Source organism: Ammodytes marinus (genome assembly GCF_949987685.1).
Source record: "Ammodytes marinus genome assembly, chromosome: 8".
Taxonomy (NCBI): Eukaryota; Metazoa; Chordata; class Actinopteri; order Uranoscopiformes; family Ammodytidae; genus Ammodytes; species Ammodytes marinus.
The window spans coordinates 22,781,151-22,804,246 of record NC_137212.1 but is presented as its reverse complement, the minus strand read 5'-3'; the positions used below and the strand labels follow the sequence as shown (position 1 = coordinate 22,804,246).

General features: G+C 45.1%; 1 protein-coding gene across 1 annotated transcript; it reads left to right on the top strand.

The window, feature by feature from the left end:
- The first annotated feature begins 1,982 nt into the window (after positions 1 to 1,982).
- On the top strand, positions 1,983 to 20,398 carry zbtb7a (zinc finger and BTB domain containing 7a). Its single transcript, XM_080033217.1, has 4 exons — positions 1,983 to 2,060; positions 13,304 to 13,897; positions 15,640 to 16,520; positions 18,326 to 20,398. Exons 2-4 carry the CDS (start codon positions 13,382 to 13,384, stop codon positions 18,759 to 18,761), a joined length of 1,833 nt encoding a protein of 610 aa, XP_079889343.1. The 5' UTR covers positions 1,983 to 2,060; positions 13,304 to 13,381; the 3' UTR covers positions 18,762 to 20,398.
- Positions 20,399 to 23,096: the final 2,698 nt, after the last annotated feature.

The window sequence follows — 23,096 nt, the reverse complement described above, 5'->3', positions numbered from 1 at the left end:
CAACAAAATATTGCTAATTGTACCAGCTAATTTTCAAAAAACTGACTGTTTTTTCTGACAAACCACAGTTTGGCAGATGGATGAGCTGAGTGCTTTTTCTAACTTTGAAATGGTAAGTGTTTTTTTTCATTGCATATAATCGGTTTTCACATATCAGCAGCGCTATATGTGTAACCGCTCAATTTCTTCATAGGTCCATTCTTATAATAGGTCCGTGCGCTTCATTAGCTTATTTTCTGGTGATGAGGAAAGAGACTCCGCGGGGTGACACGGTCTGTGCCTCAGCAATAAAATTAAGACGACTTCGGCATAACTGAAACTTAAACTTGACGTAGGCGCCAAATCTAAATTAGGCCTAGCTAAGGCCTACTTTAGAAGTTACAATTAGCCAAACAGTTTCCTACTGACCCCAGGACCTAATAGACTTACACCAGCAGAATTTTCTTTAGAGGCCTACTAACTTGTCTGTAGCCTAGGTCAAGTGGCGATGTGCAGGCTCTCTGGGTATTTTTGTTAACTAGCTAGCATACCTCCTCCTCTTGTTAGATTTAACTTAAACCATTATTCAGACAGTAATGACAAACACAGATGTTATGTGGGGTGTCTGGAGTTGAAGAGGACCAGTTATATTGGACCGAAAGGCGACATTGCCATAAAAATGTCTGACATCATCTCAGACGGGCTGAGAACGTCTACATCTGACTGTGGGTCATCAGAGCAAAACGGAATAGAAGGCAAATTATGTAGCCTAAATATGACGTATTTATATGAAAATGTAAACCCTCATCTTCTCGCTCAGGCTGCAACTTTCCCACCTGCATCCACTTGGCATTGCAAATTATGGCAAGTGATGATGACACTAAACACCCAACTAGCCTACTGGGTTCCACGTGTCTCAGCAGTTTGTAAACTGTGTTGTTTATCCAGAGATAATGCTGAACAGTGCCCTCTATAGCAGAGGGTGCATCACTACCGCTACCTGCCAAATAGCCCTTCGATTCCCCAGGATGGTCTTTGCAGTACCAAAACAAGAATCAAGCCCTGCCACACTGTGGGACACATAGGCCTACCCAGAGGTATGTAGGCCTTACCTGCAGCAAAATTGTAAAAAGTAAAGTCCCCTCAAGCGTGTGCATGAAATATACCTATATGTGGTTTCAGACAGAGGTGTGTTAGGATTGTTTGTGGGGCAACAGAATCATCGAATACATCTTGTGCACGCTCTGGCACAATGGCTGGCTTGCACTCACCGAGGGGGTGTGTGGGAGGGCGGTTGGAAGTGGCGCAACATCAAGTGCAATAGCTGTAGATTTACTCATGGGAACATGCCATTCCCCGTCGTGGATGAGGCACTTTTCGACTTAACAGCATTGTCTTCTTTGATGCCTCACCTGTTGGAGCTTGGCAGGTATTATGTACAGAGACCCGGCAGAGCCAGAAAGTGTATCAAGGCTGGGGGTTGCTGGCAGCCCCTACTGTATGTGCCGGAATGTGCCATGGCTTGCTTTTGGGGTGGGACACTGTGACCTCAGGCAATAGGATGGGTGGGTGCGACTCGCCTTGCATAGAAAAGGAAAGAAGTATTAAGAGATGAGGCGGGTGAGAATTGACAAGACTTACAACTGACATACCCCCATGCTAAACATTGTGAGTGTCCATAGATGGAAACAGTGGCCGACATCCAATGTGAAAGCACGCAGTGGGAAGGCATGGGTTAATGATTTGTGTCATCTCTGATGGGTTTGTGACTTTGTCAACTGTTCACTTTTCAGCGCATAACAAAATTAACACTTTACTTTTGTTCGCAGAGTAGAGGAGACGGAGGGGGAATGCTGTTTCTTTAAGAGAGAGGGAGAGAGTGTGAGAGAGAGAGAAAGAGCGAGAGAGAGAGAGAAAGGGAGGGACCTCTTTGCCCTCCAGAAACCAGGAAGGGAATTGAGTTGATCTGCTGCTGCTTGGTTAGCGCATACGGGGCTTTAAGCTGCACAACAGTGAGAGGGAGAGGAGGAGAGGAGAGGGCTGAGCTAACCCCACAACAAGCTTCACCACGGCCATCGCAGGTGAGCTAAAGGCAACCTGCCACCCACCCTCCCCTACCCCCCCGATACTGTCTGCCCTGGGCCTGTCGACCACAGGGGAGCAGAGCAGAGGAGGAGAGGAGAGAGGGAGGAATGAGGGAGGGGGGGACAGAAAGGAGAGCAGGGTGGGGGGGTTGGCCGGAGAGGAGAGGTGGGTCGCAGGCAGCAGCAGTAGTCCCTATAGTCAAGGTTCCTCTTTTTTATTTATTTTTTAATCCTCCTAAAGTACTTCCTCTGTACTGCTATTTACCTCTGGGGAATCTTGAGATAAAGTTTATGGGATGTGTTCAAGGCATTAACTTTTCAGGCAGGTGGAAGCACTTAGAGAAAGGAGGAGGAGGAGGGGGGGGTCTCGAGGGGGGGGGGCAGGGGGAGGGGGTTTTGTTGGAGTGGAAGGAGGAACCAAAAATAATACTATTGGACAAGGTATAAGTAATATAGCGACAACTTTTTCAGGACAGTGGCGTTTGCAGTGCTCAGTGCGGAGCAAGTTATGTGATGTGTGCACAGTGGACGTTGTGGTGGCGTTGTGGACAGTTTGGAAGAGGAATAAGTCATAATTTAGGTCAGGAGTTTTTCACTGTGTCTGAAATGTCACCAGTTTTAGTTGAGTAAATAATCTACCTCTGGTTGTTTGGCTTCTGCTCTGACAGTTGAGGCTGAAATTAATATTATTATTATTTTATTTTTCATATGAAGCTCGGCCCTGTTTGATGGCTGGTCTGTACTTTAATACCTGGCAGCCTGCTAGCAACATACTGTAGTGTATAATTCAGCCCTGAGTGCTTACGTTTGAGCAGGCTTGGAGATAGTGGGGGTGGTGAGAGCAGAGATTGCTGGGACTCGTAGTCCACGGCAGGGGCTGCAAAGCAGGTCAAATGGGGTCTCGGAACTCTATGTCCCAGAGTGCCTTGCCCTTGGCCATCCAGGAAAGGGAACAGCCGCCAGCCTATCCCGACTAGGAGGTGTGGTGAGTGAGCAGCTGTCGAGCCAATGAGTGCCGGGGATGCAGAGCCGAGTTGTGGGCTGAAAACAGAGGGTGGAGGGTGGTGGTTCAGGGGGGTAGGTGTCTGTTTGTGTGGGATCAGGCAAGGGCTTGCCTGTATGACTAGGGCCACTCGCAAGTTTCCTGTCTGGTAAAGCTCTAGCCCTGCCCAGAGACGGAGGCAGAGGAGCTGGCCGGCAGGCAGATAGGGTCCGGGAAACAATTTCTGCCTATTTGGTAAGCACTCCAAAGACATACACACACACACACACACACACACACACACACACACACACACACACACACTGACACTGTGTGTTTAGACTGTGACTGAGAGGGGAAGAGAGGCGAGCAGAGGAAATAAATACCATAGCATGTTGTGCATGAAGGAGAGTGAGAGAGATGGGGCTGGGTAGAGTTCAGAGTTCTTGACCCACTTGCAGATAAAAGAGGTAATGGCAAATAGGTCAGTGCTGGGTGTAAGGTGCTGCATAGAACACTGCTCAGAGACATAGTTCTTGTCATACAGTTTTCAGTCGCATAACTTTTTTAATGATTGGCATACAAGCGTATTGTGCATCGGTGTTTTCATCTTTTTAAGGCGTAATATTTTTTTTAATGGTTTTATCTACTGTTGTGATTAAATGACACTGCTTCTATTATTAGTAGAGTGAAACGATGAAGACAGTTGCACATCCTGTACTGCTGCTTCTTTAGGTGTGTTAAAGTCATTCCACTACAACCGCCCATTGGCAGAGCAACCATGTTGACAGCTGACAGAGTGCAGGTGGGGCGATGGATAATAGTTTATTTGAGAAACCTTTAGTGACATCTGTTCTTCTTGCAGAGAATATGTGATACATCTTGTGACAACTGGATTTCAGTGGTGGGGCAAGCTAGTACCCCAGCCAAGTCCATGCAATATTAAAGTCAAACTTTAGCTCTGGTAACTTTGTGGTCTACTATGCTGGAGAACTGGTACACTTGCTAATTCAGCTATTCACACCCTTGGTCAATCTCATGGTGACATGTTTTTCTCCCAATCCACTCAACCCCCTTTCTTACCAGCATCTTGTCAAAAGAAGATTCTAATCTTGCCTGTCATGTCCTGCTGCTTGCCTGTGGCTGGCTGGTGGTTTAAAGACTAAACAGGAACTCTGACTGCCTTGCTCGATAACCAGATGCATATTTTTTGGCTTTGCATACCCGTTGAACCCGTTTTTTAAACGTGTGGGCACGGAGAGGGTAAAAGAGGAGCTCAGTTCACGAAGACGCCCAAATGCTGGGAAAGTGTTTGGAATGCTTCTTAGTAGACAGCAACGGACAAGATTGATGACATTTTTTTAGTCAGTTCAAAGACACATAAGATATTATTTACAGTAAATATTGTCCTGATGCTACCCTACATGCCGCTGCCTTGCTACCACTACGGAAGAAAAGTATACTTACTTTAAGTAAATTCCAGCAAGAGGTTAAACTAGGACGCCATATGTCTGTGTGTGCTTGTGTGCACATGCGTGTGTGTCTGTGTTACCAACAATAGACTCAAGGGGAATTGCAGGGGACTTCAGTGGCTGTGGGCAGGTCCAAGACACCACCCATCAATTTGGCGGTGAGGCTGAATACAGTTTGATATTCCTGTATGTTTGTGCCTACACCACTATGGCCCGAAACTAGCAGGTTCATACAGACTGAGAGGACAGGTTGCATGATGTCGCCGTGGCAGTTAGAGGCTTTATTTTAGAGTGAAATGTTGGCTGTTATACAGCGTACTACATGTTACGGTCATTAAGTTTGTTCAAAGTTTTGTTTATGGGGTCAAATGATGAATTGTGTGGCCCATATGTTTTTTATGTAGCAAACAGCACAGCATTTATGTACACTACTCTATCTCCATACATATGAACACCTTTTTTCAAAACTTAGAGGATACTTTCCTCTGCCTCTTCCTTGGTAAATGTGGCTTCACTTCCCCCTAATGTTTGGTTCCCCTCGTCAGCTGCTCAGTATACCATCGCTTGCAGCCTGGCAAGGCAGATATACAGACCCCTCTCTGTTGTTTTTCTGTTGTTGTCCAGGGGGAGAAAAGGGGTTTCTTCTGTTCTCTTCTGGGACATTTATTACAGAGAGGCCAAGACAACCTGATCAAATTAGAGTGGGAGAGGCAGCAGTGTTTTTCAGGGTGGGGGTAAAGCTATGCTTAGATTTTCACACTTTGACGATGTCATTTAGTAATACGTTAATTGAGTATTTTTTTCGCATTTAAAATTTACTTTTTGACTGAACTGAAGACTTTTGTCAACATTAATGTAGTGTTACATGATATTAAACACTTTATTACAGATCTGCCAGTACAGATGTACCACACAACATCCTTTTAATTAAGCAGAGAGGCCAGCTGATCAGCAGGGGGATATGTGACCAATGTGACACCGGATGTTGATTTACTGTATATTGGTTTGGGATGAAACGAGGATAGAAGATGGGTGGGTTGCATGAAAGGACGGCGAGACACAGGACGGTGGGTGGGACCGCGTTTTGCTTTGCCTCCTCAGCAAGTGGAAAGGGGAAGTGGGTGATGTGGTGGGCAATGTGCATTGCAGAGTCTGAGACAGAGATGGAGCAATGATGAGATGAGAGCGACAGATGAGAGGAAGAGAGAGAGAGAGAGAGGGAGGGAGGGAGAGGGTCAGACAGTAGGGACAGAGAGAACGAGCAAGCAGAGAGCTGGTCATCTGATAACAGAGCGTGTTCTGTTACACGCCTGCCACAGACTCACAGGAAGTCCTCTTTTCCCCGTTGGGCTTGCGCATGCACAAAGTGGCGTAGCCAGGGTACGTCGGGCCTGCAGACTGACCAGCGGGGCATGCTTGAGTTCTGCTGTGTCTCAGGGTGTAGTGCTGTTTCTGGAGCCATGCGTTAGACTTCGTAACACTTCCTGGTTGGCAGCATGGCAGTGTCAGGGCATGTTACTCAGTGTAAAAGGAACTGAGACCGTGGATGTGGTTTTATTACACTGCAGTTTGAGCAAGGCTACTGTCCTTACTAGTGTGACATTTAACAATGTAATCGACCAAAATACAAAAGCGTTAGACTTTTGTTTATAGTTTTTTGATGGTATTTAAGTAAATATAGCAGAAACTAACATGAAATGAATGAATGTTTGAATGAAGTATGCTGATTCTCTATACAGAGTAATTACAACAATATAAAAACTTAAACAATTCTGTAAAAGAAAAGTCATATATGAAACAATACTTTTTATTTAAAATCTGCTTTTGTTGACAAAACTACTTTAGCTGTTTTTATGTTGTCTCAACTCTATTGTAGCGTAAATGCTTTGCTTTTCAGTGGAGTGGCATTGAACTGAATTGTATTATCATTCGTTTGTTTGGCTACTTACATGTGGACCACCGTTAGTGATGTAATAAAATCACAACAAACTACACACTCAAATGTAAACTTAGAAAAGTTGTTTATTTTATTTAGCATTTTGTTTTTGTGTTCTCTTTTTTGTGTGTGTGTGAACTTAGAATTGTATCACTGACTATATATGTATTATTATTTAAAACAAATAAGAGTGATTCACAGCTGTTGCACTGTATTGAACTACCCTGTGGTTTCTTTTATTCTTCTTGGCACTCTTTGTAGCTATACGTTGAGCTTGACGGATACAAACGGATCAAGAAAACATAATACAGACACACTTAGAACAGTCTGGGAGCTTATATAAGTAGTAAGCAGCAGCTATGCATTTCTATTTTCCAGGTCCTTTGCTATCTGGCACCAAACTTTAACCTTTATGAGGACACCATAAACCCCCCTGCTAGCTTCCTCATATTCAACTTTGCCCAACTTGTGTGTGGCTGGCTCTCCCCTTATTGAAGCAGGTTACACCAGGTAACCGTATGAGATCCGAGTTTATCATTGACATCTGAGCCGGATTCCTAGGCCACCTTACGCTCAGGAGTTATGAGTGAGCTTTTGAGTTTAACGCCCTGCCTCGCCCACTACCTTTTCACTGGCTTTGTGTCTGTGTCTTGGCAGCGCTTCCTGGTTAGTTTCTAGTAAAAGCTGCCAGGCCTAGACCAGCCCTAGCAACTGCACTTTTATCAGTCGCTTACCCTCTTCCTGCTTCGTTCCCAAATATGACCAATGGGGTTCGCTTCCACTGCTGGTGGCAGTGAGTCATTTGGTTGTGGCACATGCTCAAAATCCACTTTTCCTAGGAACTGTCGCCGCCCCCTCCCCATTCGCTAACCCTAACCTTTGTAATATCTATGAGTGTGGGTGATTCCCTTGCAGCAGGATGGGCTTGGCAGGGTTATTGCCATAAAGGCCAGTTGAAATTGTCAGTGAAATGAGGGACAGGGGAGAAAAAGAGAAATGATAAAGAAAGGATCAAGAAAGCATAGACCAGAGCAAAGGGCTAACCAAATGCTCTGTTATTATCAAGATTTATCAATTTTTCCAAACTAGCCCTTCTGTTGTATTTCTGTTGTGCTCTAATCTTGAAGACACTTGGTGGTGGAAACATAAGAATTATTCTGATGCTACCAAATGCATAAAGACTTGGGTAGCGCCGAGTAAAATGGGGAATGACCCCCCCCCCCCCCCCCCCCCGCTCAATAGAATAAAATCTTCCAAAAGCAGTAAGTCAATATAACAGTTCATAAGGTGTTTGTTAAAAAACTTAACAACTGCTCTGTATGTCAGTACTAAAAGGTGTCCCCTCTGTGCTCCATTAACATTTATGGTTTAAGGGATCAATGATTCAGTTATATTTGCTCTGATTGCTCCCTCTCAAAGTTCGGCGGCTCATTCTTTTTGAGTTGTGCATAATTTTGATGATGAGCTAATCACTTTTTGCATTGCCAACATTAAGGAAATTAGTAACCGATAGTTTTAAATAAAGGGGGACAAGAGCTTTGAATTATATAGAGTCAAACCAATAGGTTGTATAACATGGAAATATGAAGTGCAGTATCCTTTGTTTATTGATATTCTATTGATAATTATAATATTCTAATTCTAATTAGCCTTTGTAAATTCTTTCCCCCGAGGTCAGTAAAACTTTTTTTTTTACAGTAAGTAAGTAAGGTATTTATCTCCTTGTATATCTAAGAAACATCTGAGGTTGCACGGGGTTAACAGTTTGTTCCTTTTGTGTTTAGGAATGACTGGTATGTGTCAGCCAAAGACAGAGATACTCTGAGAATGGAAATTCTGCAGTCTTTTCATAGATCATCCGCATTAGGCGAAGTAAAACCACTTTTACTCACTGCTGCAACCGCAGTTTGATGTCACCGTGTTTGTCAGTGAATGACAGGCCAATTGGGTGTGACCACCTTGGCATGGATATTAGGAACACCTACGCATAGCATGATCAACTGAAGTCATAGAAACTGCCATACAGGAGAGCGTTGTTGGCCCAGTTTTTAAATCTGTCAAGCGTTATTTTGACGTGTGTGTGTGTGTGTGTGTGTGTGTGTGTGTGTGTGTGTGTGTGTGTGTGTGTGTGTGTGTGTGTGTGTGTGTGTGTGTGTGTGTGTGTGTGTGTGTGTGTGTGTGTGTGTGTGTGTGTGTGTGTGTGTGTGTGTGTGTGTGTGTGTGTGTGTGTGTGTGTGTGTGTGTGTGTGTGTGTGTGTGTGTGTGTGTGTGTGTGTGTGTGTGTGGACATATAAGAAGAGTTAGAGAAGGATGATACGGATGAGATGGAGGTGCTGAGGGCGGGGAATGGGATGGGTTGGGTCCTGTGTTAAGGGTGGTTTGTTTGACTTGCAAAGCAGGCCTGGGCGCTCACTTTTCTATGCATTGAGAGAAGGCCCGTCTTCTTCCCTGGAAGTGGAACGGCCCAGGGGACACACACGGACAGAGTTGCTGTGCTGCTTTGTGCTGGGCCGCGTCACCCCGCAGCTATGAATTAGTGATAAGGAATGTTTGAAGCCATGAGGAGGTGTCAGGATCAGGTTTGTTGCCTCTTTCTTAGTTCACTTCCACGGGTTATTCGGGGACAGGTGGCTCCTGCATGCAGAGTAGTCCCTTCATGCTCCATTGGCACGGGATTGAGATTGTGTGCGTGTGTGTGTGTGTGTGTGTGTTTTATCTCCTCTCAGCTCAGCGTCTTTACCCTATAAAGCCGTGACACGGGGTGAACTGTGCATGTAAGGGGGATAACGGGCTATAGAAAAGCCTTGTCCAGTATGCTGTGTGAGAAAGAAAAGCAGGTTAGGGGTAGGGGTCTGGATGGGCTCACAGAGATCTATTTCCACCTGTGAAGGACGTGACCGGTAGCCAAGAGGTTGCCCTCTCTGCATCTCACTCTGCTCTCCCTCTTTCTCCCTCCCTCCCTCCCTCCTGTGCCATCTCTTTTTGACTTTGCAATGCCTCCCTCCACTCATTTAACATATTCAGATGAGGAGTTATGTAATACTTGCATTTTCTCGTGCCATGTCTGACAGTCCTTATTCATCAGTGCTACAAGGAACTTTTAATTGTTCATGAAACAGTCAAATTTTTCCTCCAATGATTATAAATGACCTGTAACAGCAACCGAGACCATCAGCTCGTTGGTTGCTGGTGTTGCAAAAACACTACCACTTCTATCCAAAGGTGCCGCTAGAATGAACAGAAACTGAAAGTTCCTCGTAGCTACTTTAAGGGAGATGCACATTAAAGCTATTGTAACTTCTGTTGCCTCATAAGGAATTCTAAGTAATTACGACAAATCTGTCGGTGCATTTACATTAGGTATGCCTCTGGTGGTAAGGGGGCGCCCTTAGCTCAGTTGGTAGGGCGTCCCCCCCGGGCCGGGCCCAGCAGCAGACCCGGGTTCGATTCCCGCCCGCAGCCGTTCTCTGCATGTCACTCCCCTCTCTGCCCCATTTCACCGCTGTCTCTCTGCACCATCAATAAAGCATAAAAATGCCCCAAAAATATCTTAAAAAAAAATATCTTAAAAAAAGGTATGCCTCTGGTGATTGCGCATTGATTTTATACATTCTGCTGTACGTCCAGGGTTTTTCTTAGCCGTAGAATCAACAACTTAAACCTTTCTTGGGTGCCTGGTGAGCTCCTGAGCCAGTGTCAGGAGCGACACCAGTTTGTAAACGCTGCCATATGAGAATACAGAGAGTTTTGTGGAGCTGATAGGCTTAATCAACTTTGGGTCAACTCAGTTAGCAATGGCTTGAATGTAACCGATATTCATTTATATGAAAAAGTTACACACTATAGCTTTTAGAATAAAAAAATGATAAAACTCAGCCGTAGCCGTCAAATGATATCATCATTTAAACAAAACAATACCAATGAAATGTTTGTGTTATTTAAACGTAAACCTTTATTTGAGGGTTCATCAATGTATCCAGAGAGGTCTTATTTTTTCTTCTACTTCTTTTACTTAACTGACCTAAGAGCTGAGTTGATATGTTGCCAGATCTAAAGGTGTGGAGACAGATAGGCGTTTGCTCTTCACTGGGTAGAACAGAACATGGCATAGGAGAGGAACGGGGAGGCGAGCTGCAGGTTGGAAAGAGGAGAGGCATCCAGGTTAGGCAGGTTTGATAGTGGGGTGTAGCATACAAACATACCAGGAGCAGGAGGGCTCGTCTGAAGGAATGTTATTTGAATGCCTCGGTCTGGTAGAGAGCAACAAACTCAACGCATCCTCTATCCCCTCCCCGCCCTCGGCCTCACCCCCTGCTGGGTCTCCCTGGCAGATGGAGAGGGGGGGAGGAGGGGCTAGAGAGGTTGGATGCCCTATATGTGTATTTATTTGCGTGTGTGTTTTGTGCGGCGTTATTGACGTCTCTGTGATGTTACTGTACTTGCTTCCGTGTGTGTGTGTGTTTGTGTGTGTGTAATACAGAAATCGAGAATGGCTTGTTCTGCCGAACCCGCCCCCCCCTCCCTCCCACTGTGCAGGCTTCAGTCGATCATTTTAATCTCCCCCCACACGTAAGCGAGGGGACAGCCTTTCCTGAAACTTGGCACACAGTACAGGGTGGGGTAACCAGCTCAGACCGGATTGACAACCTCCCTTTTTAATACGTTTCCCTCGCAGCTTGTTGCTTGTGCTCTTCCTCCTCCTGTCCTGTGCAGTGTTTTCCACAGGGTCTGCTCTGGCTGGCCCCCCACCCCTCCTCCCTCCTTTTCCTCCGTCTCCCTCGCTCTCTCCTTCCAAGCTCTCGACTGGCACAGAGTGCCCAAGCTGCGCAGCCCAGCTCCCAGCATGCACTCTGATCCCCACTGCCCTCTGCCTATCTGTCCTCCGCGACCTCTTACTGGGTTTCTTGCATGAGTGCATGCGTGCACTCCCGTAGATAAATGTAACAAGGAAACAGGCACCCAGCCACCTGCACACATACAGTATATCACTTCAACATCTTCACTCTGTCATGTGATAGCAGGCAAATGCATTCAAAACTGTTGTGAGCGCCTGTTCGTTTAACTAATTCACGTGACATACAGTATTATATTTATTTTTGAAATGGATTTCCTTGAGGTACATTTTTGTGATTTCTTCCTTCAAAAAAAGTGCATCTTTAGTATTCAACTTGTGGAAAATGTTAAACTATTCGCTGTGAAGTCAAGTTTCATAAAGTGACTCTAAGTACCGTAGTAAATTTGGGTAAAAAACAAAACACTTAATGATATGGCAAGCTTCCGAAATATGTGTTTATGAAAAAAAAAAAAAAAATCCATAGCTTAGTTTTTGCATTGCCAAGATGTGAATGAATGAAGATCATAGAGGAACAGTTTCTAGGATAGAGACGAATGATATTATGTTATGGATAAACTGTGTACACATTTATACTACTATTGATACCTTGGTATCCTCATGGGTCTTAAAGTAGGGCAATTATCGTACCTTCACCTCCAATAGGCCTTCTTTGTATATCCTATCAGAGTGGCTCCGTGTTTAGATCCTCCAGTCCGACTTAATAAGGATAAGAGGAGAAGGATACTAAGACTAAAATGGACTGCATTTTCATATACTGTTCTGCTTCCTGTCCGGGACAATACAATCTGGAAAAGTGGATTCACTGTTCTTTGTCTTATAATAAGCATAATCACAATAGTACTACATTTTACAGGTTCACCAATTTTTTAATGGGTCAAATTAGGAATGCAGACAAATGATCAAGATTCCCCAACCAACCACCTTTAGCTGTTTCTCATTGTTGTTGCAGTATGCCCATGCCCAGATACTTCCGTGATTTTTAAGACATATTTTTATCTCATAGAATCAGTCTGTTTTTCAATCTGAGTTGTCATATCTCGCTTTGAAAGCTTATATCACAAGGGTGATTAGCAAACCGTTTTTTTTTTTTTTTTACAGCTGATAACAATGCTAATTGGTATGCAACCTGATATGACCCCAACTTGCTAAGATACTTCAGAGTCTTTGTAGTTGTATATTTTTACCTTTGTGTTATGAACTGTGGTTTAACTAAGTAAGATTTTATATTTCTACTCTGTGAGCTCCATGAACTTTATTTACTAGGTTTGTGTTCTCAGCATTCTGGTGTACATATTTCTGACTGAGGTCAATCGGTTCAAGGTGGAGTCGGCGATTTTGGAGAATGCTTGTTGTCAAAATCACCTTTTGTCAATATCAGTGATGTATCAAGATCAACTACCTGTTAGTACTATGCACTGAAAAATAATCCAGGGTGGCAATACATATAGGCTCTGTAAACAGGCATGTTGCTAGCTGCAGTGGGCCCCCTTTGTTTACATACCCTTTGGTAATATACCTGTTTACAGAGCCTAGGCTGTGTATAAACACCAGATTTTTTTGTCAGTGCACACACACACACACACACAACATACAGGTAGAGCGGATCATGAGTAGATATTCACAGATTTTTAAGAAAAAGTGATTTTTTTTATTGGGTTTTTAATTTTTTGGAACAACAAAAACACATATACAGGGAACAGGTGTCTCCGGGTTTAAATACAATCAAAATACGTCACACAAAACATAATAAGCTTTCATACAAGAATATGTACAAATACACATGAAAAAAAAACAAGTAAACAACTTAATAAAGTTAGGGAGGGAGGGGGGGTTTAAAAAGTGATTTTGAAGAAAAAGTGATTTTGAATCATTCTCTAGAATCGCTGACCCCCACCTTTTTTAAGTATTATTCCTCTCTCCTTCTTGATGACCACGATACATGTCAAACAAAATGATCTATTCATTTTTCTCCATATCTATCTATCTCCTCCACAGACAGGCAGACGGACAGACGGCAGGACGGATACACGGGCGGGGGCTGTGCTAGGCGGCTCGGCGGCAGGCTGGTGGAAGATGTCGTCAGGAGCCGGTGGGAGGGGCGGGAGGCGGCTCAGGGGGATGGCCAGCAGCAACGGGAGCAGCGGCGGCGGTGGAGGTGGAGGTGGAGGGTGCAGAGGAGGAGGGTCCGGGGAGGCTGAGGAAGGGCCCGTGGGGATCCCCTTCCCCGAGCACAGTGCAGACATCCTGGGCGGCCTCAACAAGCAGCGGCTCAGCGGGCTGCTCTGCGACGTCCTCCTGGTGAGCCACGACCGGGAGTATCCGGCCCACCGCTCCGTGCTGGCCTCCTGCAGCTCATACTTCCACCAGCTCTTCACGTCGGGCGCCGCCGCCGACCAGCAGAACGTCTACACGGTGGACTTTGTGGCGGCGGAGGCCCTGGGCGCGCTGCTGGACTACGCCTACACCGCCACGCTGACCGTCAGTCACGCCACCGTTGCCGACATCCTGGCAGCCGCACGCCTCCTGGACATCCCACCAGTCCAGGACGTCTGTACACACCTGCTGGACACCAAAGTTCTCTCCCCGCCGGTACGAAACACACCACTATGAATGAATGAATGAATAACTGCTCTCTTAAGCTCTCACTGTATTGTTTGAATGCTGATAAGATGTTTTGTGGAAACTGGTATCACGTAGTCAAAATCCAGTTCTGTAAGGGGGAACTGGGTGTCCGGTCACTGTACCATCCCCTTCGTTAAATAGCCAGCATAGTCAAGCTTACATCATGGCCTTTATCGGTCTCTCTCACTATGCCAAACGCACGCCCACAGCCTTGGGGTTAGTTCAACACTTACTCATTCTGAGCCAATAGCGTGTGTGGAAGGACAGCGTGCTCTTTCGCAGACTACAGACACAGCATATTACAGCTACACTTCAACACCATCAAGTGTAGCTGTGATATGCTGGGTCTGGATGCATAATGCTTTACATCATGTGATAATCGCAGCTACGCTACACTGTGATGATTACTTCAAGCAGGGCATGACAAAGACCTCAATGGGCTCCTGGGTGTTTCATTTAAAGGGGTCCTAGTGTGTTACACTGCAGTTTTTGGCACACAACACAAGTCTTTTAACTTCATATATGTGCTGTTTTATAGCCTGCCTCTTTAACCCATTAATACCGGCTGCTGTGCAACGCAACATTGCATCCCCTGCCGGCTGCTGCGTGGCACAGCATTGTTGTTTTATCTAATTTTCATGGTCATTGGTTCAAATACACATGAGGTGGGTTTTGTTGATTTTTTTAAAACCACGTGACCACCCAAATGTTGTGTGGTTTGCAGAAAATCACGTCAATCAAAAAAAAACTGTAGGCTACTGACGAAAATCACACAACACATTACTTCTGTTTAGTAACAATATTTATTAATTTAGGCTATATTTGGCTGCTCCAACTCAAGTCAGCCCAGCCAGGCGATAGTTAAGTTTCAGTTTCGTTTTCATCTCCGTATCAAACAACTGTTTGGACCAGCTGAGTCAGTCTGCGTTCCAGTTGTGCTGGGAATGGGAAGTCGGATTTATGGTGCCCGTGAAAACTGAACCAAATTATAAATTAAAGATATTCCTTCCTCCCTCTATCTGTCTATCTTTCTCTCTCCACTGCACACTCAGTCACTACTATCCATGCTTAAAGGAAGCAGGAGTATAACCTCATTTAGCACATTATTTTAAATATTTTATAAAAAAATGTATTATTATTTTTTTATCTAATTTTGATGATTTTTAGAAAGATGTGTTGGTATGTAAATGCTAAGGGAGCATGTTTTAGTAAAACCTGTGACCCTTACCTTTTTAAATGTGCTACACAGGCTTAGATATTAAGGTTTTGGTAGACGTTGACAATTCGTAGTATTTCTTCAGAAAACCCTCAGGAGAGGACATGTATCCTAGGAGGCCATAGTCATCAATGGGTTAAGCTCCGCCTTCCAAAAGGCCCAGTCTGATTGGCTCTGAATCTAACTGCTGGTTTGAATCTTACTGCCAGTAACATTCAGGGGTATCTGGGGGTGTGCTTATGACAAGCGAACATAGTGCTAAGTTAGGTTGGTAATGAAGGGGGTTGGCGAAATCTGACTACTTTAAAACACAGATTTTCAGAGGTGAAGGCAAAAAAGTGAGGGTGGTTTATCTCATACTTTGAGAGTCTCTACGTAGACACACGGGGGACCCGTATTAATGTTAAAAAAAAACATGTTAAAGGGAATTTTGCATAATAGGTGTCCCTTTTAAATGTCTCCTTTGCTCAATCTATTTGTCATGTTTCACTAGGCGGGCAGCGAGCAAAGAGATGAAGACGAAGATGAAGAGGGGAAGGGCAGAGGAGGCAGGGAGCAGGGGAACCGCATGCTGGCCCGGGAGTACCTGGAGTACTTCCAGAGGGGGGCACACTGGAGCAGCAGCTGCAGCACGCCAGAGCTCAGGGACATGCCCACACACCTGCACTTTAACCACAGCAACGGGGCAGTCCCTAGCAACGGGGCCCCCCCAGGCCCCGGAGAGTACCTCTCCCCCCTGGCCCTGGCCTTGGCCCAGGCCCCTACGCAGGAGCCAGAGGAAGAGGACGAGGATGAAGAGGAAGAGGAGGACGGGGAGGCGCTGCAGGGGAATGGAGCCAGCCTGGGCTCGTCTTACTACCCTCCATCCCAAAATGGCCACTTCTACCTCCCCTCTGAGTGTAGACTGGGCCAGGAGACGGAGGTGGAGGGCGAGGGTCGGGAGGGGATGGTGAGGGAGAGGGGCTCGGCCAGTGCCCTCCTGCAGCAAATGATGGAGCGCGCAGCAACCGGGGAGGAACACGGAGATGGGGATGACCCCGATATGGAATTTTACTTGAATTATTTTAACAGCGCGCAGCACGAGGATGCAGCTAGCGTGGCAGGGGCACAAGGAGCGTCGCCGCTCTGGTTATCACGGGGCAGAGCAGGCCAAGAGAGAGTGGCAGGAGGAGGAGGGGAGAGGGGGGTCACCGAGAGAGGCAGTGGGGGCGGAGGAGGAGGAGGAGGAGAGAGGAAGATGCGCTCTAAGGCCTTCCAGAAATGCCCCATATGCTCCAAGGTCATCCAAGGAGCAGGCAAGCTACCCCGTCACATCCGAACGCACACGGGAGAGAAACCCTATGAATGCGCCATCTGCAAAGTGCGCTTTACCAGGTAAGCCCAATTAATGAAGTGACTACCTCCATGTCACATGTACTAATGATTGGACCTGGCACTGTAAACACCACACATCCAATTCCATTAGCACTAACCAACTTAGCTTTGCATTAAGGAGGCAGCACAGTTTGGGAATTTAAACGTTTACCTGCATCACAGGCTGACTTGAGTATCCCTAACCAGGTTGTTTTTTTCAGTGTCCCATTGTAGCCAAATGCTAATCAAAATTGCATGTGGAATAATCTACTAACCCTACTCTTGAGAGAGGGGGCCAGGTGGTTATAAAGGTCTGTTTTATTGTGACAGCCTTCATAGCAAAGTCCTGCACTTTTAACATAGGGGTCCTATAAAAGAAGGCTGTGCCATGGTAGTGTTATCTAGTGCAGAGCTGCTATAAAGTGCTGTGTTCTGATACAGAGGGGGATTACAGGCCCTGGATGGTGCTCTATGTGCTCCAATACAGTCATTTGAACTTTTGATCTTTGGTTATGTTGATTATTGCCCACAGCAGAGTAGTCACCCCCCCCTTCCTCCCCCTCCCCTCTCTCTGTCACTTCTTCACCTCTGGAATGAATCTTGCCATGTGCTACTCAGATATATGTGGCTGGTCTACAGCAAGTGAGCTGGGAGCACATGGTTTCACCCTATGTAGGAGTCCTGGCCTTTTCCTTGGTACCATTCCTTTAATTAATTAATCAGTTGACTTGTGCTTGAAATAGATGCAGTAGGCTAGAAATATCCAGAATCTCTGCTGGCATGGCAGGTAGCGAAGACCAACCTGAATTTGCCTCCAAGCTAAATTTGACCGGCAGTGGGAAGGGGGTATTGTAATCTTAATCCTGTTTGATCAGGGTTAAGAGTGTGCCTCGCACGGTAATAAATCACTCTGTCCTTTAAATAATTCACCTCTGTCAGTGAGCCACTTTGTTCCGAGGCTTTGGCTTGTGTGTTTGTGTGCACGCAAGTGTGTATTTCCCCTCACATATGTCCTTGTTTCTTTGTTAATTCTCATATGTTGGGCACAGTTGTACAGACCTGTAATGGTTGTGGGGAGTTTATTTTGTTTGCTTATATGGCAGCCAGCTAATCCAATAACATGGCATGTGTGTGCTTGTTTATGTGTGTGCGTGCGTGTGTCTATGTGTGTTCTAATAGAGTTGTCTTAACTACGCTTGTTTGTTTGGAAGCCCTCTGCCCTGGGTGCAGAAGTGTTGGATGATTAAAGAGCTTGGGAGCTAGAGAGATAGTAAGGGCTACAGAGGGGAGGTAGGGACACGAGTCAGATGAAGGCCAAGGCAGCCTGATAAAGTTTAGTGGGCACTGGGCGGTGTATTGTCGCAGAGTAAAACAATGTTCAGGATGTAATGAGATGACTTAGATTTACAGAAATCAATTCATCAGATTTTTTTAAATAAAATTACGTGCCACCTAACCTTATACAAAATTCAATAAAATGGTGTGGTTGTGTGCCTTTAAACATGTAAAGATTGACAGTTTGTTGCTTCTGTTTAGTTGGCCCAGCTGCTCTGACAGAGTTATCAATGTTTCCAGAGATTACATAAGATTGACTGTTCAATCAAAAATGAAACCATCCAAGCAGATAAAGCTGATCACTTCAAATGTCAGAATTAAAACATGTGACATAATGATGTATTTGTCCATTATGTTACATAGCCTTATTAGTAACCTAGTATGCTAGCCCTCTAGCATGCTTATATTTAAATGCGAGCTGATCCTCTTGTGCATTTAAATGTAATGTCTGTGTATTGTGACGAGAAATTGTTTATTTATCTCCCTCCCAGGCAGGACAAGCTCAAGGTTCATATGCGGAAGCATACAGGAGAGAAGCCTTACCTGTGTACGCAATGTGGAGCCGCCTTTGCTCACAACTACGACCTGAAGAACCACATGCGTGTACACACCGGCCTGCGCCCCTATCAATGCTCAAGCTGCTTTAAGACTTTTGTGCGCTCAGATCACCTGCATCGCCACCTCAAGAAGGACGGCTGCAACGGGATTCCCTCTCGTCGAGGCCGCAAGCCTCGAGTGAGAGAGCCCGGGCTGGTTGAGGCCCCTCTGGGTCTGCAGAGCCCCAGTCGCGACACGGGCCCCGGGCCCCGTACCATCAGGGGCCGACGGCGCTCTGAGGCCTCTTCAGCTGCAGAGGTGGAGGGGGCCGCTGAAGCACACGCACACAGTCCTCAGCTGCAGGAGATGGTAGGGGAGGAAGGGCCCTGAGACTGCAGGGGAGACAAGGACACTGCTGGATACCATATTCACTCTGCACCGCCTGTGAGACAGGCCGGTGAACAGAGAGGAGCAAAAACATGCAAAGGCAAAGTTTAAAAAGAAAGAAAAAAATAACAAAACAACTAACTATTCCTCTATAAACCAAATCAGGGTGTCACAAAAATCTAATCTTTATATTTCTTTCTCCTTTTGCTTTAGAAAACGGAGTAGACTTGTAAGCACTTGAGTCGGTTTTGTCTGTTAAAGAGCAAAGAACGCTTCAAATCATACACCCATGACGTCCACTTTCTGAGGCATTTTTCTTTATAATATTATTAGGGGTTTTGTACATTGGCAAATGTGCTTAAGCAGTTGTATGATAGCTACAAAGGAACTCTGAGCAACTATGCAGTTAATTTTCAATTCTATTGGTTTTGTCCTCACAGCCTTGGAGCTCTAAGCAAGGTGTCTCTCAAGCACCTTCTGGCTGATGTACGGGTGAAGCGAGGACAAATCCTCCCAGTGAAAACAACTCTTTTTCTATTCTTTTGCAGGTCTGAAATGTACAGTTACCATAGAAACAACATTGCCACAGTATGGCATATGCAAAGAAAAACTCACCACAATTTTGATGCAACAGTTTTTCCTCCCTAAATGTTCCAGAAAGAATCAGACAAGGGTTTGATTGAAGTGTTACTTTCTCTATAAAAATGCATTTTAAGAATCTATGTTTTGTCTTATTGAAAAACAAAGTGATGTTGAGTCAAATCCACGCTAATGGGGACTCGTCAATTGCAGGACTAGGGAATATGAGGGGTGGAGGGTTGGTGTCCTTAAAGCACTACCATCGTCAATGTATCGGTTGGCTTGACTACGCTGCCTCTTATCCCTCACAACCCTGCAATTTCAGCATTTCTCTTTTTCCTTTTGATTTCATCTTAATTTTTTTGTCTGGCGTTCCTTTTTTTTTGTTGACTGCTTCGGGTACTTGACACTTTATAATTGTATACATGTATATACAGCAGGTGGTGATGTATGACATTGGTCCCCTCTTAATGCTGAGGTGTACTTATCGGGTTTTTTCCTCTTAGGCTTGATGTCATATTTCTCACAGAGTGAAGCTTGTGGGTGAACGAAACAAAACTGTATGAATGTTTGGTGAGAAAAAAAAAGAAAATAATTGAGTCACCCATTTGTCCTAAACTTAACTTAACACTTGACATGTACAGTTCCTGCCCAAAGGATGAGGAGGTCGAACGAATGAATGTGCTTAACTTTGTGCAGTTTTTCGGAATCTGTCCTTGTGTGACAAGGCGCGGGTAGCATTTAACCAACCGCAGGTTAAAGGTATGGCAGGGAGCCCGAGTGAGAGAGTGACAAAGAGAAGAAGAGATGGATGAGCACCTTTTTTTTCTATGTTTGCACAGCTTTACTTAAAGATATCCAACAGAGAGAGAGAAAGAGAGAGAGAAAAGGTATATTTAAAGAAAGTGGGCTGCTGGTGGGGGAGGTGGGGAGGGAGTGAGAGGAGGTTTATGTATTGTGCTTATTCCAATCTTTTTGCCCTAGGGACCACACAACCATGAGGCAACCTGTATGATGAAGAGAGCAATAAATACCTGTCCAAGTTGGGAGGCCAAATAGGAGCGCAGCTGCAGCTGGTTGATGGGGGAGGGGAACAGGGGGAGGGGAGGGGGATCTCACAATGTCTGTTGCATTCCAAAAAATAATCTCCCCCAGCTCAGCCACGTTTTCCAAGCGGGAGGGGATCAAATCAGGCCCGTTCTCTCCCTCTCGCTCTGCCTCTGTAGTCCTCTAATGCCCCCGAACCAGCCTGGAGGGGATATTATTATATTAGAATCTGGTGTTTCTGTGGGTGGGACGCCTGGTGCTGGCAGTGTAGTGTGCGAGTGTGTTTACATGTTGGTGTGTTTGGGTACGTGTGTGTGTGTGTGTGTGTGTGTGCGCGGCAGCCGGGGTCGCTCTGGCCACATCATCACTGTGTGAGTCAGCCACAGCCTGTTCAAACATGCACCCTGAGCTGCCAGCCCAAATGCACTTTCTCTGTCTCTCACACATACACACGCACACGCACATGCACACAAACCCACTCACTGGGTCCAGGTATCCTGTAGAGAAAGGGGAAAACACCGGGGCTGACAAATCACTTTGAATATTGTCAGTGGCTCCATACATCTGGATTGGTTAGTCTTAAAATAACCCAATTGCGTTATTATTATTCAAATCCAATGTGATTTTTTTCCAAACGAGCACATGGAGCCTTTGAGTCAAGAAGAGAACATGCGTGTCCCCCCACCCCACACTGTGATTTCTGCAGTAGTTCGACTATCAGTCCTCCCAAATGCACTTTGTTACTGTGTGGTGGGAACTTTTGTCAACGAAACGGGTACTTTATAACAAACCAGTGGCAAATGAGATCGGTCCTTTCATCAGTCCGCGGTGACGAGGTTGAACCCCTTCGCTGGTTTTGTTCAGGTTTTGATGACAAGCTGCCAAGAGACCGGAAATATATATACGAGCTCACGTCTCTTTAAGAGACGCCGGGCAAGTTGAGATACAAACATGTTGGGTTTTGTGACCTTAAAAAAAGAGACAAAATGAATCCATGTAACTGATTGCACTTGAAGTAAGAAAGTGAGTCGTCTTTATGTCTTAATGTGAAGGAAGGAGATAGAAAGAGGAGGCGGGCGCAGATGAAAGGGCACCGTGTGTGTGTGTGTGTGTGTGTGTGTGTACGTGCGTGTTTTTATTTTTTTATTCCGTGCACGTGCGCAAGCATGTTTTGCTGGCTGGTAGGCTGGAGGGTCTCAGGACAAGCTTGGATAAACAAACTTCGTGTCTACCCCATCTGTTCACCAGCTACTCTCATAACTACAACGTGCTCTCTGAGGAACCTCAGTGATAATAGATCCACGGCACCACAGAAGCCAAAATACCATATTGTAAAACGACTCATCGGACAGTTGCTTGTTTACTTCATGGCTCTCACGGTGCAGATTTGCATCGCGATCTGTTTTCCCCGTGTCGGTCATTGTCAGGAGTTGGCTGGGTCTTGAGAGTTTTAGTTTCTATTTTTGCTCCTCTGTTATGATAACGATGGGGATTATTAACGCACAGTTTGATTACCACAGGCAGACCAATGTAAGCTTGATTTGTCTCCCTTCTTTGTGTTCTATATGTAGTGGTACTTGATATGGACTGCTCAAAGCCATTTTGTCGTGATGTGGTGGACTTTGAGACCTGTGAGCCACCTTAAACACATGTTTCTTTGGACCTTAATATTTCCCCTAAAGTCTTATGTTGTTTGCTTAACCAAAGCTTTTTTTTGCCCTCAATTGTAGTCTAATGTAGACTAGAGACTTTGAAAGTATGTCTGTAATATATATCCAGACTGGGCCTCCCTCACTAAGCCTCACACAGATGCCCTCCTCTTCAATACATACGCAGAAAAGTGTGTGGAATCGTACAGATATATTAACTTGAGTTTGCTTTCTCTCGCTTTTTGTCTCCTTGTGGACAATAGAATCAGAGTCTTAAGGATGTATAGTTTTTTTCTGTCTGTCTACACTTGTTTTTATTAAAATGACGTGTTGTGCTACAGCTATTTTTTCTAACAATATGACATGGCTGTGTGTGTGTGTGTGTGTGTGTGCGCGTGTGAGTGTGTTTGGGGGTGGGGGAGTCGGGGTCATGGTTCTGGGTTGCTGTGCCAGGAGGGTGGGGTACATGGGTGCTTGGGTGGGGTTACGGATATAAAGCCTGATAGCACTGGAAATGGTGCTTTAGCTGAGAGAGCAACAGTTTGCACTAATGTTCAATGTCCTTGTCCTGCTTATAGGAGAAGGGCAGGAGACCTCAGAAAGGCCTGCGAGTTTCCATTAGCACAGAGCAGTGTGGTTAATACTCAATGGTCTCATAAAGAGTCCATCCAACCCCTCCATAGAAATAATCATGTACAGTGTATACTGAGAAGTATACAGACGTCCAACAACAACAACAAATACCAAAGGAGAAAAAAATGGCTTTCATTTCAAGTCATTGGACATTTTAAGCTACCAATCTAATGATGGATTAATATTATTGTTTAGTTAAACCTGAAGGCTCTTGAAAAGAGATTCTGGATGTAACTTTAGATGCAATCTAGAAATGGCGTGACAACAGCAAATTGTATTTGCTCTTTAAATTAAGAAATATTCCAAATATACAACATTAAGGCACTTACAAAACATCCGAAAACATTTGAGTTTGTCCTGGTCTGATGGGTCTGAGACGCCCTGTGTTTAGATACTGTATATTGAATCAAATTCTTTTAAAACATTTTGG